The sequence below is a fragment of the Pelodiscus sinensis genome, chromosome 4 (genome assembly GCF_049634645.1).
Source record: "Pelodiscus sinensis isolate JC-2024 chromosome 4, ASM4963464v1, whole genome shotgun sequence".
Lineage (NCBI taxonomy): Eukaryota > Metazoa > Chordata > Testudines > Trionychidae > Pelodiscus > Pelodiscus sinensis.
Genome location: NC_134714.1, coordinates 83,961,692 through 83,978,310, shown reverse-complemented (window position 1 = coordinate 83,978,310; position 16,619 = coordinate 83,961,692). Strand labels below are relative to the sequence as shown.

General features: G+C 56.1%; 1 protein-coding gene across 2 annotated transcripts; it reads right to left on the bottom strand.

Annotated features, from left to right (window-relative positions):
- Positions 1-839: 839 nt before the first annotated feature.
- On the bottom strand, positions 840-15,187 carry MDK (midkine). 2 transcript variants are annotated; one of them, XM_075927591.1, is made up of 5 exons: positions 14,998-15,187; positions 5,830-5,909; positions 5,280-5,441; positions 3,716-3,877; positions 840-1,862 (listed from the first exon to the last, which is right to left on the bottom strand). In XM_075927591.1, the coding sequence occupies exons 2-5, from the start codon at positions 5,906-5,908 to the stop codon at positions 1,837-1,839; spliced, it is 429 nt and encodes a 142-aa protein (XP_075783706.1). In that variant the 5' UTR covers position 5,909; positions 14,998-15,187; the 3' UTR covers positions 840-1,836. The 2 variants fall into 2 exon arrangements, with proteins under 2 accessions (XP_075783706.1, XP_006117348.2); XM_006117286.4 differs by having other exon boundaries at positions 15,002-15,187.
- Between the last annotated feature and the right edge of the window lie 1,432 nt (positions 15,188-16,619).

The window sequence follows — 16,619 nt, the reverse complement described above, 5'->3', positions numbered from 1 at the left end:
ACTTGCTTGCTTTGCATGCCTCTTCCGGAGAAGGGGCCAGGCTAGACGTAGCCTAGCAGTAATAGACTGGCACCATAAACTGCAACCACGACCACCTCCCTCTATAGCTACCTGGTTTACAAATCCTCTCCTGGCCCAGGCTTAACCTTAGGTCTAAGTCACACTGCAGGCTTTTTGCAGAACAGCTGTTGTGCAAAAACTTGTGGAGCATCTACACTGCACATGCATTTCTTGTGCAAGTGAATTTACAGTAAAGCAGCAGAAAAGAGGGCTTCTTGTTCAAGCATTACTCCTCTCCCCATGAGGAATAAGCCTTCTTGCACAAGAAGGCAGTGTGGATGGGCAACAGGTTTCTTGCACAAGAAACCGCCGTGGCTAAAATGGCCATTGGAGCTTTCTTGCGCAAGAGAGCGTCCATACTGCCATGGCCGCTCTTGCGCAAAAGCACATGGCAGTGTGGACGTGCTCTTGTGCAAGACCTTTTGTGCAAGAACGCTTGCGCAAACCAGTTCTTGCACAAGAAGCCTGCAGTGTAGACATAGCCTAGGAGTTTTGTTCCCAGTATGCCCTGGGTAGAGACCAAGTGCTGCAGTGCCAAGGTGGCCTGTAATTCTTGTTCTACTTTCTCTGTCTTACCCCACTATTGATTTATTCACTTTAATTAATGCAGAAGCTGTTTAACACAGTCTTGGTCCAGCCCTCTCCTCGGAGCCCTGGCTAACCCGCCAGGCTAGGCAGCAGCCACAGGACTGATCCCGTAGCTAGTATGTCACAGTGTTTCCTGGCTGGCACCACCCAGAGTTCCCAGAACTGAAGCAGGACATGGGACTATAGGTGGGTTTGTTTTTTTAAAAGACTTTTATTGGAAAAGAAAAACAATCCAAAAGTGGTGAGGGCTGGCCCAAAACCTGTGTGAGCACGGAAAACAGGGAGAGGCCACAGCGCCCCGGCACAGACATGGATTAGAAGAAACAGACGGGAAAGGAAAAGGGAAAGGCCCATGAACCTGGGTGGCGGGGAGGGTGGGGGTGGCAGGGGAGGGAATTTTTCCTGGTTGCTGCAGGAGTCTCAGGGTTGCACCTTCTGGTGGAGATGCAGGCAGCAGGAAGGGGTCACCCTGGCCAAAAAGGCCAGGCCTTGGGTGAGCAACTTGTGAGCCAAATGCAGGGCAGGGGAAGCTGCAGGCACACAGCAGCCCACTGCTGGGACAGACGCATGGTGCCTCTCGCAAAGTCGAGGCAACCAGAACGAAGGGGCTAAGGGGACGGCTCCACATTTTTCCATTGCACATGAGCCCAGGCAGGCACTGGGCTCCACCCTTCCTGCTCATTACACCTCCCCTCCGTGACCCGGCCAGCAACAAGGTCAGCGCTTTAGCTTTTCTGTTTCCTTAAAGCACCCCTGTGAATCAGACAGGGCACAAGCTTCCCACAGATGTGCCGGAGGCCACTGAGCTCCAACAAGGGGTCCAGAAGGTGAAGGGCTCCAGCTGCTCCCAGCTCAGAGCTCCCCACGCACATGGCACTGAACAGTTGAAAACAGATGCAGGGAAGCGAACACTGGGTCCAAATAAAGGCACCTGACAGTGGCACGGAGTGGGGCTGGGGAAGGTAAACAGCACCTCCTTCAGGCAAGGGCGGGTTTGGTCTCTACACAGCTAGTGATTAGAAAAGGCATCTCAGTTAAGGAGGAAGTTGCAGGGGGCTGGGGGAGGAGGAAGAATGGAATCTGGCAAAACATTGCCGAGCAGGGGGACCGTGCTGCAGCTCCGAGTGGTGGATGTCCAAATGGGTTCAGGCACCGTGTCTAGGAGATAGGAGGGTCGGGCCATGCCTTCTAGTCCTTCCCCTTCCCTTTCCTGGCTGTTTGGAACAACAGAACAAGAGACCAGTTAGCGCACACCCGGGTACAAGCTGCAGCGGGGGTATCTGAAGTGGGCACTTAACAGGACACAAAGCCTCCTGCAGACCTCTTGCTCAGGTTCTGGCTGCAGTGGCACATGGGTCAGGCAGCTGCACTGAATCTAGCCAGAGCCAAGCCGGATAAATCCTGCAAGCCTGTGCATTGCCTGAGACGGCCTGTTGAGTGAGTCCCACATGGTGCTACTGGCAGATCCCAGACCTCCTGGCCTTTGACAAACCAGGAGGCACTTTACTATTTGCTTTAACTCAGTTGGGCTTTGGAGATACAGTGACTAGGTACGATTGGCAGAGCAAAGCAGGGGCCAGCATCCAACACCTGGACATGCCCTGGTCACCAATGGAGGGAGGCTGCCCAGGCATTGCTGTACCAGCTCAATGACCTATACACCACTGACTTGCACTCAGAAGCAGAGGGCAAGCACAGCTGGCAGTTCCCAGCTACAGCATTGACTCCAAGTGGCACAAGCAAAGTGTATCAAGACTCAAATGACTAGCCATGAGAATGGACTAGGGGCCTTTCATGCTTTGAAAGATCCCAACATGCCTCACAGGCTCTATAGCAGGGGTGGGGAACCTATGGCCTGATCTGGCTCTTGAGGCTCAGCACTCACTGCCCCGCCTCAGGGAGCTGTGCTCCAGCTCTGTGACCCCCTTTCTTCCCAGTACCCACACTTCTATTCCCCTCTTGCACCCTGCCTCCCGCCCAACCCTGCCACCCCCAACCTGCTTCTGCACCCTCCCAGACCCTACACTCGTAGGCTGCTTCCCAGCAGCTCCCTCCCACACACACAACCCTCATTTTGGCCTTACCCCAGAGCACAGCCTGGGCCCCCCGGCTCTGGTGTGCGAGGGGAATGTGGAGAGTGTCGTTCTGCTTCTCAGTCGTGTTTTTTTTCTTCACACTTGTGCAGCCCCCAACTGATTTTTCTGTAGCTCAGCAGTCCTTGACCCAAAAAAGGTTCCCCACCCCTGTCTATAGGCAGATTGCTAAAGCACCATTGAAATGCAGCTCTCTCTAGAGTGTGCTGTACTGCAACTCACCAACTAAGGGAAAGAAAGAAGGTGAAATCTTGTCTCCATGGAAGTCCCTGGGGGCGTGGCGTGTCTCCAGCGAGGAGTTATTTCAAAATAACTCCCCTTGTTTTGAAACAACAAGATGAATGTCCACATTGCCAGGCCCGCTATTTCAAAATAATGGGCTAGTTATTTTGAAATATTCCTCTTCACAAGCAGGAGTAGTTAACGCCTATTTCAAAATACGCATTTCGGGTGTTATTATTTTGAAATAATTTCCCAGTGTAGACATGCCCTGGGAGTGTTGCTAGTGGCAACAGGATTTCACACGGACACTCCTGTAGCCATTTGAAACAGCAGTGGGATTTGAAGCCCCATGGACTGTAAGGATCCAAAAAGCAATTTCACCAGGCTCGAGTTAACAACCCAGCTCTTATGAGCGGAGCCAGGAACTTAAGGAGCCCAAGTACCAAGGACCTCAGTGGTTTGTTTCCTCCAACAGTTACTCTGGCAGAGGCAGAGAGCTGCCCAGCACCATGCCAGCGCGCAGGCGCAGTACGGACCTGGAGCCCTTCCTAATGAATCACCAGCACCACTTTGCAGTGGTAGAACGGTCCTTGGAAACACCATCACAACCGACCTAGCTTAGTCTGTAAGACCCAGCATGGTCACATGCCTAGCTGGGATGGCTCCGTTCCTCTTGAACGTGTCATGCATGCGACGTTCACTGGCTCCCCACACGCTGAGGTGGGATAAGGACATCTAGTGGTGGGACTGACCTTTGGATTTTGACTTGGACTTGGGAGAGCAGGGCTTGGTCACTTGGATGGTCTCCTGACATTCCGCATTGTATAGGGCTTTCTTCAGGGTGCCCGAACGGGCCTTCAGACCTGTGGCCGCATCGCACCCGCCCCAACTCTCAAACTTGTACTTGCAGTCGGCTGGAAGAGAGGTTGGAGACATCAGTTCTATGCAGGGCCCAGAGTAAATGGCAGCCTGATGGGAGCCCCAGGGACCATAGGTGCTGGAGCGAGGGGGGCTGCCCCACCCCTGGCTTGCACTGGTTTCCATTACACACAGCGTTGGTTCAAGAGCTCCCAGCACCCCCACTATACACAGTGTTCATGCTGCTCTATTGGACAACCTTGCATTGCATTCCCATTGCGCCGGTTAGTCGCGCTCTTCAGGCCCTCCAAGGCAGTTGGTCATCCTAGTTGACTGATCAGCACCCAGCTATACACAGCATGTGGTACCAGAACTGATCCCTGTGTCACAGACACAGCATCCAAATAGCATCTGGACAGCACTCGTGCTCCCTCAGGGGAACCTGATACCCAACTCTGTTCTTCATGGGCGTGTCTCACCGAACAGGCCATGCCAACAGGCCCGATACCCAGATGGTGAGGCACAGTTAGGCAGCTGGAAGGGAAAAGCAGATGAGGCTACTTGCCCCAGTCCCTGAACCCCAGCTCAAGCTCTGAAGACAGCAGCACCAGCTGCCATAGTCTCGGAGGGGTGCCAGGTCTGAACTGAGAAGGGCAGGCCTCACCGGCCAGGCAAATGTAAAGCAAAGCTCAGTTGTGAGATACTGTGTGAGGCCCCCAATTCTGCATTAGACCATTGGTCTATCTAACCTGCCCTGCAGCACTGGGTCACATCTATGGCCCATACAGCCTGTTGTCCCTAGGTGTCACCAAGGGCCAAACGTGGCCTGCAGAGCCTTCCCAAATGGAGTCCAACAGCAGCAGTTGAATCTGGAACCCTCCAGCCAGGACGAGCGTCTGCTCATTTCAGGCTAACCGGTCTCCAGTAGCAAATTCTGTGTCGGCCCCATGCCCTGTCTTCTCAGAGCGCAGCTACTGCTCGGATGGCAGAGCGTTTAGCCTTTCAGCCATTGCATTGCACCCACAATGCACTGCTCTTTTCACTTTGGCAGGGAAAGAGACACGCCCCTGCCTCTCTCACCAGGGAGGTGCTGAACACGGACGTGCCCACTGTGCCACTTGCAGCCATCCCAGCCGTTCACAGAGGGGTAGTCTGCAGAGGTTACATGCCCATTGTGCAGGCCTCTGTCAGGAAGGAATGGCCAGGCCAAAGCATTGCATTCTGGGACTTGCTGTCTCTAGAGGCCCACAGATCCATTAGGACACTGGGTGAAAGGTGGTGGGAGGTCAGGTCCTAGATGCACACTTGGGCTCCTGGTTAGCGGCTTGCATGGACCTGAGAAAGGTAATGTTGGGGTTCTCATAGGTTAAAGGGGCTACCACCACAGAAAGACTCCAGATCTCCCTTGGCTGCCCCCTGAGCCTGGTGACTCTTTCTGGGATGGGGTTACGCACTCACCTCCAAACTCCTTCTTCCAGTTACAGGGGATCTTGCACTTGAGTCTCTTTGTCTCCTCCTTGCAGGTCCCCTCGCGGTAGCCCACGCCACAGTCTTTGCTGTTTGGGGTGCAAGGCCCCCAGCGCCAATCCTCACATTCAGAGCTGTTCTTCTTTACCTTGTCTGCAGTGCAGAGCAGACAGTCACGCCAAAGGATACAGAACAGCAGTAGGTCCCCTAGATAGGGGCTCTCCCCTCCCTCACTTGCAGCCAAAAACATGAACCATCCTCCCCCCCAGGGTGGGGAACCTAGAGAGGCAGATGTGTGCACCAGCCCCATGGTGGAACGGCAGGAGAGCTGGAGCACCCACCATCACAGGCTCCCCAATGCTGGGGGGGGAGGGGAAGTCCCGAGCCTTGGGGGCTAGATCCAGGCAAGCTAAGGGCCACACCTAGCCCTTGGGCCTTAGGTTCCCCACCCCTGACCTACCCCCCACGCATAGCAAGTCCCGGAGCAGAGGATGAGAGATGAATTCTCCTCTTCCTAAGCAGCCATGAATTTGTCCCTCACCTTTCTTGTTTTTTCCAGCCTCAGAGGCTGCAGTCATGAGGATCAGCACCAGGAGAAGGATGAGCCCGTGGACCTGCATTCTGCATGGAAGAGGGAGATACATCAGCCTGGAGGAGGACCCAGGCGAGAGAGGAGAAGGACACCAGGCTGGTGTTGGGGAGGGAAAGAGGGTTCTGATGCTGATGGGCAGGCTTGAGCTCAGGGGAGGGTGCCTGGGTCACTCTTCTGGGCTCAAGATGGGCCAAGTCCCAGGGATTTCAGTCCCTTCCTGCTTAGTGCTGTGAAGCCCCTTCTGCACTCTCCCCACAATCTCCGTGTGTCACTCTACAGGGTAGAGGGGAGCAGGGAACACGTAGCCCCAAACATTGAGCTGAGCTGTGTCTCTTCCCTAGGCCAGGCACAGGGCTGGACGAGGGACAGGAACGGGGGAGGCACTACTGCTCTGAGTGCTAATCGCCCTAGTGCCTAGCAGGAGGGAACAGGTCCCATGTAGCAAGTGTTTCTACCTGAGGCCCTGCTTCTTCCCAGAGCACGGAGCCATCCCCCCGCACGTTGCCCAGGGGCCCAGCATGGCTGTTGGCTCCCCTGGTCAAGCAGGAGCCTCCCCTAGCTGCAGGATTGGGGGGCTCCCAAGCCAGGCTCAGGGACAGGACTGGGACACAGCCAACCCCTGCAGTCTTGAGAGAAGTCAGGCTGGCTCCCCACCAGCGCTCAACAGTGAGTGGGACTCGCCCCAGCCTGTGTGCACATTGGTGAGCATCTTACGTGCACTCAACTTACAAGCCCTCCCTCCAGGCTAGGGCACGTTCAGCCAGACCACACCAGCAGAGGGGCCATGGCCCAGTGCAGCTCTCAGCCCGATCCTCCCCTTCCAAGGCGGGCGGAAAGTGCTCCCGGCAGGCTGGCTGACGGGACTTCTGGTTATAGAGGCGCATGAGTCCTTCCCACTCCAGAGCAAAGGACGGATACAGTGACCCCAGAGACCCCATCCTAGCGGGGTGAGAGGAGGAGCCTTATCTCCAATAACGAGCTGCCCAGCAACTGGGGCGTCTCAGCAGATCGGCACCTTTTATCATTGCTGCTGTCCTCACTACCAGGCCAGCAGGAATGAGGCAATGGGCCCTCACAACCACAGGCCTGTGTGTCATATAAATGCTGCCCTCCCCATCCTTGGAGCAGCCCAAGGTAGCAAGCAAGTCTTTTCCACACCAGCCCGGCTCGCGGCCTCCTGCGCAGAGCTCACCCCGAGAGGATCACAGATGACTACAACGCTGTAACGATCTCCATGTGCCTCACTGTGCAGCGAGTCAGGTTTGTGTGTGGAAGTGGCCACCAGACACTTCACCTCTTCTGGGCTCTACAGGCTACTCTGTAGTCACATGCAAACTAAGGCCCCGTGTGCAACTTACAGCAGACCCTTAGCTAAGCACAACATTTGGGCCTGATCCGTCCTCCTACACCCAATGACACAGGGCAGCAGGAAAATGCAGGATTACGCCCTTCATTACAGCTTCTCCCACGTGACCTTGTCTGTCTCTGAATAGCTGCTGGGACTCCTGCTGGTGAGTATCAGGAGGGGAAGAGGGCTCAGGCCTCTTGTTACAGGGCATGGGTAGGCACATTAACATCACAATCCCCACCCCCAGCTTTAAACCAGAAAAAAAAGGAGGCTGGGAAAGCCAATCCGCCTGGGGGGGGGAGGGTTGTGCCACTCTGGCCCTTGGAAAGCAGAGAAGCCTCCTGTTTGTCTGCTGGCAGTAATGAGGCCTTGCCCCCCGACTCCCCAACCCCAGTGATTCCTCAGCCCCCTTCCATGCCCACATTTCCCAGTGCCTCTTTTATCCAACGCCCAGCAGGCTCTCTCGCCCACGCCAAAAATCCCCATGGGGACAGCAGCTGCCATGGAAGCTTTATCCGGCTCCAAAAGAATCCAGGGCAGAAAAAAACCCTACGACCATCGTTTTTTGAAAACTAAAACAGAAGATTAAAAAAAGCCCATACAATGTGGAGCTCATGTGGAGCTTTAGAAGTGAAAGCTGCTCCCCCTGCTGGTTCCCTTAATGTCAGCCCATTACCATACAGGCACAAAGGGACTGCGGATGCAGAAGGCCAGTCTGGGGGTGGGGGGACAAGGAGGGAACAGAAGACCTGGAAGTAGGAGTCATGGGTGTGCATGCACATGCCTCTCTGTTTGAATGTGCAAGGCAAGAACTTGTGCACAGCGGAGGAGCATGTGTGTACGTGCATCTGTATGCGCATGGAGAGGCAGTGAATGCACGGAGTACATGAGGGAGTATGTGCACGCTATGGGACAGTGCATACATTTGTTCAATTACTATTTTAGCTCCACAGTGCTAGCTTTAGCTCCTCTAAGAGGGCCCCTGAACAGTATTGAAGTTAGAGGGGCAGTGTCCCTGTGTGGGCAGGTCAGTGACTGCCTACGCACCTTAGTTTCCAGCAAATACGGTTTCTAGAAATAGATCCAACCCCAAATCAGACACTTGGTGGGACACAGAATCCAGATGCGGAATTCCCCACCTCACCTGTATCCGCTGGAACCTGAACTCTGAGCTGAGTCCCCTGAATCTGATGGGTTTGAAATCTGGCTTTGGAGCCCCCTCTAGAGTGGTGCGGGAGCTGCCCCTTATTTTGTGGGGTCTGAGCTTTTGCTGACATCACTGCATCTGTCCCTCCCTTTTAGCTCCAGGAGATCCCGCAGCACTGTGGGTGTGAACAAAGGACCTTGGCAGAGCAGTGGTCCTGTTTGGGGGGGATGGGCAACAGCTTTTTACCTGCTCTTCCCATGACCAATGAGACTTCCTCTGATGGTTTCCCCACTGGTAGCAGTTCCATGAAGGACAGCAATTGACCCACTGTCTTATGCTGAGCTGGCACAGACAGTGACAAAGCCAACTTCCCCCACACTCACAAGGGGCCTCTATGGTGGGTGGCAGTGGCGGGGGGGTTATCATGTGTGCACCTCATTAAACAAATGTACAAATTCACCACCAGGGGGAGCCATACAGGTTGCAACTGAAGCCCAGGCTTAAATGGGAGTGGACTGGTGCCAGGCAGTATGTGCAGAAGAGGGAGAAAACTCCTATACAGAAAATGGCAGCTGCCAACCCAGGGAGCAGGTGAAATCCGGGTACTAGGAGGAAAGGGGATTAGACTAGCTGAACATTACAGCAGCTTGGAGCCAATGTGTTTTGATGGATGTGATGCTTCTCACTAGGTCCATATGCAGGGGGCACAGCCCAGCTTGGCTTCACCTTCTGCCCATCCCAAGTGCATTGCTAAGCTAGTCACTCACACTTGTGGGCCTCTCCCCCACGTACAAGGCCTAGTAAACCATGGACACACCCCGTCCCACTGTTACTTATGACAAGGCAGCTCCCAAGTTGATAACAGCACGTCCACCCTGGCTCGAGGGAATCGGCTCCCCCATCCTGCCCTGGGTGCAAAACCCTCCTGGCAGGCCAGCTATAGGATGGGACACGCGGGGTATGGTGTGGAGGGGGAGAAACACTTGGTCAGTGTTCGCTCCCTTCCCCCACACGGCCACCCTGGCAGCACGCTGGGTGAAGCAGCTCAGTTCGTTATTCAGGCTCCAGTGCACTCACCTTTTGTGTGTCGTTGCTGTGAAGCGCCCGGCTTCACTCTGAATTGAAGTGTCACAGAGAATTACACAGCCCGGCTGGCTGAAGGCAGAGCTGAGGGGACTAGAGCCGCCTTCCCCACCTCAGATGAGAATTATCTGGGGAGCCCTATGCCAGCCAGATCACAGCTCAAACGCCTTCCCACCACACTCTCCTCAAAGAGGTTGCAAAGACAAGAGCTCAGCATTGAGAAGGAGCCAAAGCAGCCCAGCTTCCGGAGGCAGAGGCTGGGAGCTGGCTACAGCCAACACTTCTGCCCTGTTCCATAATACCTCCTGCTGGGAGGCCATGGGACTAGAGCAAAAGGAGCTTTGCACAGCCTATGTTTCTGCCTTGATCTCTACAGCACTTCCTGCAGGAGTGGATGAGGCTACGGTAACCAAGCGCCCCCACCCCCCTCCCGAGACAGAGTTCCTATCCAATTCCCTACTGGCTCTTGGAGCAGTCTTCTATTGCCCCTTACTCAGACTCTCCCATTCACCTCCACTCTGTAAGGATTGCTTCTGCCTTGGCTATCCTCAGCCCAGCTCTGCAACATGGCCCTGGTAATACAGCCTCCCTCTGTTCCCTCTGGCTTGTCTCTCCTCCAGCCTGCAACTTTCACAGACCTCTTCATTGGCTCCTCGGTGCCCATTGGCTGGCCTTACTTTTAAAAGTCTCCATGGAGTTAGTCCTCTTTGCATCATGGTCTTTACTTCCCTGCTTCTTCTGCTGTACCCCTCAACTTCTCCCCAGTATGGGTGTGAGAGCCTTTTCTCTGTAGCTCCCACTGTGGGCTAACACGCAGGTACAACTGCCCTCCCTGGTGCATGGTAAGCATGTCCGCCAACTTCTGGAGGTGGGATGCACTAACTAGTCGACCATCCAATAAGCAAAAGCTTATTGGATAGTCCAGTTGACTAGTTGATTCCACCTCCCCTTGCTGCCTCTATCAGATGCAGGCAGCAAAGAAGGGGGAAAGAGGGTGTACTTCAAAGCGGCAGTGCTGCACCGCTGTGCCCAGGATCAGCTGTGTGGCGCTGCCCTTTTGGAATGCCGCCACAGTGCAGTGCTGCAAGGAGCCCCGGGTCAGAGACTCCCCAGCTGATCCTAGGGTCTGGGGAAATGCCATGCAGAACCCAGTCTCAGCTGGGGAGTCGCCTGCTGATCCCAGGCTCCATGCAGGCGTTTCCACTTTGAAATGCACAAGAGCCTCCGCTGGGGACTCTTGTACATTTCAAAGCTGGCTGGCACCTGCCTGCAGCCTGGAGTCAGCAAGACTTCCTGCTGGCTTCCAGGCTGCATGCAGAGTTCTGCATTCCTCCTTTGAAATGTACAAGAGCCCCAGTAGGAATGCAGGAATGCCTATCGACTAGTCGATTGAAATTCTATCGACTATTTGACTAGTAAATTACTCACTATTTAACATCCTTAATCTAGTCCTCTGCCTGTGAGCAAAACCCCAGGAAACAGTTATAAAAGAAACAAACAAACACACACACCCCAAGAATCCTCATTTCAGTGCGATGTCCCAGAACTCTGTGCCTGAGCTCCCCCTGCAGGGCCATCAGCTAAACACTCTTGCAGAATGCTGTCCTGCTGCCAGACAAGTAAAACAAGGCAGGTTTGGCTAAAGCCCTAGCACTGGAGCAAGGAGGCCTGGGTTCTATTCCAAGCTTCACTACAGAATTGCTGTGCAAATCACTTTCCATCACTGTGCCTGAGTCAGAAAGAAAAATAAATGAAACTCTGGAGACATCATTCAGTCTGCAGTATTCCACCGAGAAAGGGAGGGAACATAAATGTTCAGAATAAATTTCAGCCCCCCACATGGTTCCAATTCCAGCTGAAAATGACCACAAGTGTGTTTGCAAAACTGTCGTCCTTTTTGCAGCTGGATCTAGCGGCCCCCTTGCTGATCCAAGGCATCTATCCCCCACGTCTGCTCTCTCCCCAGGCAGACTGCACGTGTCGAGCTGAGAGAGTTTATACTGATTTTGGCAGCATCTTCCATTGCTAAGGATTTCACTCACTTTGGCTCAGATGTCAGGCTGATATTGAAATGGGATCCAAAGTGCCAAACATAACAATGAGGGGCCTTGGGACCTCGTCTGATCTGCACTCTGTGCCAGGCAAAGCCAGCTGCAGTTGCCACTCCTGAAGCAGGCACAGCAGCATATTTCCCGGCTTCCTCTGCATCCACTAGACCTCTGGTTCCTGTTGTGGCGGCCTCGAAAGGCTCTGAGTGACCCTAGGGAGTGAGGAATGTTGCGTTCCTGCTAATCTGACCTGCGCCCCTTGCTTTCAATACAGGGACCCCTCCGCTTGGCTCACACTATATCTAGGTCAGGTAGCAGAGACTCCCTGAGTCTGCGAAGCACAGGGCAGGGGGACAAAGGAGTTAACCAACCCCTGCCGCTTTAGAAATTTTCCCTAGAGCTGAGCAACTCCCCAAGGCTGGAGTAGCACACTCTCCTGGCCAGGATCTCAGTACAGACGGAGCCAGGACAGGGTTCACTAACCCTTCCCCACTGACTCATTATGTGCAACAGTGTTGGTACAGTACCCTAAGGCCTTGGGTGTGGCTGGGCAGCAGGGTTCTCTGGGGGCAGTGAGCTTTCTCCAGGGACCATGATAACCTATACTGAGGGAAGAGAGGTTGCCTGTTTCAGCCCATTCCTGATGGAAGGGGGCTTCATGCCACAGACTCCCCTTCAGTCCTGGCTTGCAGGAGCCAGCAGGTTGCCTGTGGTTAAAACTGCAGCAGGGAAGGAGACTGGGGAGGCTTGCTGCCTCCCCATCCATTGCGTGCACCACCAGCTGAATCTGCCTGCCTGGCTACTCTTTGCCTATGGTCTTCCAGGCAAGGCCACTAACCTTCTCTACCATGCTGAAACCAGCCTCCTGCTCTGAGGCCATCTTCCTCCCTCCTCTCCCCACAGATATCCTTCCCCTTGAGCTGCCACATGCCTTAGTTCTCCCGAGCCATTCTCTTCCTTAGAACTCCCTGTGCCCTCTCCCTCCACACGCTCTTAGGTTTGTTGCCTTAACCCCCACCCCTTCCTCCTCACGTAGCCCACTGGGGTCTTCAGTTTCTCTTTGGTTTTAATCTTCTCTCCCCTGACTCCCTTCTGTCCACTGCCCCATAGTGCCAGATGCTCCTCCCCTCCCATAATGTTGTGGCAGGACAAGTGCTAATGTTGCTCGAATAGTCCCGGCTCAGGGGTCAGGGCAGATGCGTTCAATGTGTGCAGCATGCACTGGCCTCCATGTCTGACTGGGGGGCAGCTGCTCTGTAGCCTGAGGCTGTATCATCCCAGGCTATTTCTTCCACAGTTACTCTCAGTCCTTGCCCAGGACACAGAGCAGCTCTGTTCTTGGGCTTCCTTGGATTTTGCAAAATGGAGCAGAAAGTGTCTGAGCTACCTGCTTTCCTTGCTCACTTGTGTTATCAGGGCTCTCTCCAACATAGACCTGTCCCCATGGCTCCACTTCGCCTTCCTATGGACTTGCAAATCTGGCCCATCCAAACCTAACCTTCCCTGCAGATCCAGACACCAGCAATGCCCCAGCTCCATAGCATCCAGCTCTCTCTGCCAATCTGTTGAGAGCTTTCTCCCCTGATCACCACCTGGCAAAGGAATCCATGGCCATCTCTATCTTGTCCCAGTTCTCAAGGGCACTTTAACAGTATCTCCTCCTCCAGCATAGCCAGCTTCTGGCAGGACCCAGTCCAATCACCCTTTCCCTCGCATGCCCTTTGGCTCCTGCTCCCACATTACTGCAGATGTGGGCAGCCTCTTTCCCTCCAACCTTTCCCAGCTCTCCCCTTCTCCCTCTCCATTCTGCTGCTTACTCACTCCCTTTCCTCTCTTCAGCACCAGCAGATAAGAAAGCAGCACACCCCACTTACCAGACAGATTCCTGGGCCATTTCTGTCTGCGCTTCTATAGCCTAACTGCCCCCAGTTAACCTGCAGCTCCCTCCTCAGGCTCCCTGGCCTTACTGATTCCTGTGCTGGGGCATGTTTTCTCTTCTCTTCTGTTCCTACCTTCCATCTAGGCACCTCCTGGGTGCCTGTTCCTGGACAGATCGCTGGTCACAACCACCAATCACTGGGGGCTGGCCCTACCCGGGGCTGTTGCCGAAGCGGGTGCTAGGAGAGGGAAGGCGGGGAGGCTGCACCAGATGTTGCAGAGAAGGAGGGTCTCCCCACCCTTGGTGAGCACTGATAGGACTGAGGGGGAAGGCCTGTGCTAGGGAGAAGAGAGGCTGGGGCTGCGAGGTTGGTAGGAGCCCTCCATGGGCAGTTTTAAGGAGACAGTTTGTCACTGGCCCAAGCAACAGCTGGGGAGCCCCAGAGGTGCAGCAGAGGGGTGGGAGGTGATCACCAGGCAGGGTGACTGCAGCCAGCAGAGCCGGGGGAGGAGCTGCAGGCACTGGGAGAACTAGGCTCTGCCCAGCAAGGACTGGGGTGCGCCCCACACCCCTTTAACTCAGCTGGGTGGGGAACCCCTGGGGCAGCGGGCTGGCCCAGCCCCCAGCCCTTCCGGGCGGGGGAGGGGGGGGAGTGCAACCCGCCCCAGAGCCCCAACAGCCCGCCCCTGAGCCTTCGGGTTGGGAGGAGTCACAGCCCCAGCTCCGCCCCTCCCCCCAGGATGCTGGAGAGTTGGGGGGGTCACAGTAGGGCGGGGGGGGCGGTGAGCCGCAGCCGGGCGGGGGGGGGGGTTGCTCCTACTGGGGAGCGGGGCTCTCGCGGTGCCGGAGTCCCGGCTGCAGCGCTGTTGCTCCTGCCGCAGCAGGGGAAACCCGCCTGCTCCGAGCCTGGCGGCCCGGGGTCAACGGGTCCCTCCAGCGCGGGGGAAAGCGCCGCCTCGGCTCGCTGCTGGTCGGAGAGCGGCCACGAGCGAGAGCCGGGGATGAGCCGCGCAGGGACTCCCAGCGACGCCCCCGGACTGTGCCTGGGCGGGGGGGGGAGTCCTAGCGGGACTGAGGCGCGGCAGTCCCGGGAACTCGGAGTCCAGCCGGGCAGAGGGGCTCGGGCGGCAGAGCCACCGTTTCCTTTCCCGGGCCCCCTGCAGCGCAGGAGCCCCCAGCCGCCACGAGAGACGACCACGTTAGTGGTGGGGCGGGGGAAACTGAGGCACGGGGCGGCGTCTTGCCCGGGACACTGCGTGTGCGCTCTCAGGAGGGACCAGGGCCCGATCCCTCTTTTCTGGGCGGAAGGGGCTGGGCAGCTAGTTAACCCCCCCCCCCCCCGTTCTAGCAGCACCGCAGGGTCCCACAGTGCCTGGCAGATGACAGCCCATGCGGGGCAGAACCGCGCGGGGAGAACTTGCCCCGGCTCCCCCCACAGGCAGCTCCGCGCCCGGGAGCGCAGCGCTCCGCTCCCCAGCAGTGCGATCGGGGCTCCGGCCTGGGCGGGGGCTGCTGCCCACGCGGGACGCTGGCGGGGGCTTTAGCTCGCGTTGCCCATCCAGAGCCGCCGGCAGCGGGGGAGCGCGGCCCCGCTCCCCGGCTCCGCACTCACTTGCCTCGGCGCCGAGCTTCGCTTCGCTGCGCTACTTGGTCTCCCGGGGTTAATCCTTCGGCCGCGCTCGCTGCCCCGCCGCCGCGCTCCCTATCTGCTTCCCTTTGTGTCTTAGAACTAGTTTCAGCTGGTCACATGTGGACACCACCTCGCGGAGCGCAGCGGCCCCTGACGTCGCTCCCAGCTGACAACAAAAGGTAGTTCGAGCCCAAACTTCGCAGGCTCCGCCCCCTTCGCGGAGAACCAGGGCAGGGAACAAAAGCTCCAGCGGCAAATCCTGCCCCCGGGGCCGCCTGGGCTCGGAGAGGGAAGAAACTGTCCCGCTCCCCCCAGCCCGGGCCCGCTGGCTGGAAGCCTCTTCCAAGACCTGGTGGTAAAGACAGTGGCCAGCGGCCGAAGAGAGGTGGTGCCCGGAATCATTTACCGCTTCCCAGCCCATCAGCAAGTGAGGGAGGCAGACAAAGCCCAGTCAAAATGTAGCACGGAAGGCCAAGGCAAAGCATGACGGGGGGAGGAGGCTGCCAGAGCCTTTCTACCCCCGTGTCCTGAAACCCCCGTTAAAGCACCTGGTGGAAAAAGTGAAGCTGAAAACCTGTGGCTCACTCAGCTGGGGAGATAGAGGGCTTCACCGCAACCTGTCGCCGATCAGGCACAGGCAGCAGTGACCGACCGTCCTTATCTGCCTGGCTTGTATCCACTCCAGACAGACTCCAGTGGGTCTGTTTCTTTTGCAGTACTGGTCACGCCAGTAACTTCTCTTGAGTTGAACTGAACTGATGGGGAGATGCAAGGGGGATGTGGCAGGGCAAGGGGAGGCTACAGATCAAAGAGTGGATCAAAGGGGCATCACTCACCCCCATAGGACTTGAGACAAAGGGCCAGATCCACCCTTTGGGCCTACCGGCTCCAAGTCCTATCTGTAGACAGTTTGTGGTGGCATCTCTGGGGCATGAGCAAGTTCTAGGAGTGATTTCATTGACTCCACAACCATCTCTTAGGCTCCAATGCAGCCTTCCAGACCTGTGCTGAGCCAGCCTCCCCCTTCCTTCACTCATGTCTCTTTCTCCTGGGCTACAGCACCAGCCCTGTGTCCCTTCTCTCCCTGCTGCACACACACAGCCCTTGCATGCTGATTGAGGGCCCACCCACCACTGCCCAGGATCATTTATATCCTGTGACACAACACAGACTATACAGGCACTATTCCAGCTCCTCTCTAGGCTGACATGGCCCCATGCACAACCATCTCTGAATCTGTTCTAGCTCCAGATCCTTGGATGCATTTCCCTCCTCTGCTCATTTTGGGCACAGTCCCCTTCCCCCCTGAAAAAATTCAGGGAAATAAAAGGACACTGGTGACAGTGATTCTTCCCCCACCCACCTTCCATCTCCAGTGAGGAGAGGAATTCAGGGGCCAAGCCAGCTCTCCTGCTTTGCTGCCCAGCAGACAGCAGGGCTGGTGTCATGCCTAAGGAATGGGGTTGTGGTGGGGAATGAAGTAATTTTTCCACCATCCCCTCTGGAAGGATGCTGCAGAGAGAATTGAGAAGCCACAGATTTTATAAACCACTTCAGAATCTGAACTCTCCAAGAGAGTCCCACTTTTAACTCACACATTGCTG

Coding starts and splice junctions, on each gene's coding strand:
- MDK (XM_075927591.1), bottom strand. CDS start 5,908: ATGCAGGTCCACGGGCTCATCCTTCTCCTGGTGCTGATCCTCATGACT. Junction 3,878..5,279: donor CTGGAAGAAGGAGTTTGGAG/GTGAGTGCGTAA, acceptor CCTCTCTTCCAG/CCGACTGCAAGTACAAGTTT. Junction 1,863..3,715: donor GTCCAAGTCAAAATCCAAAG/GTCAGTCCCACC, acceptor TGTTCCAAACAG/CCAGGAAAGGGAAGGGGAAG.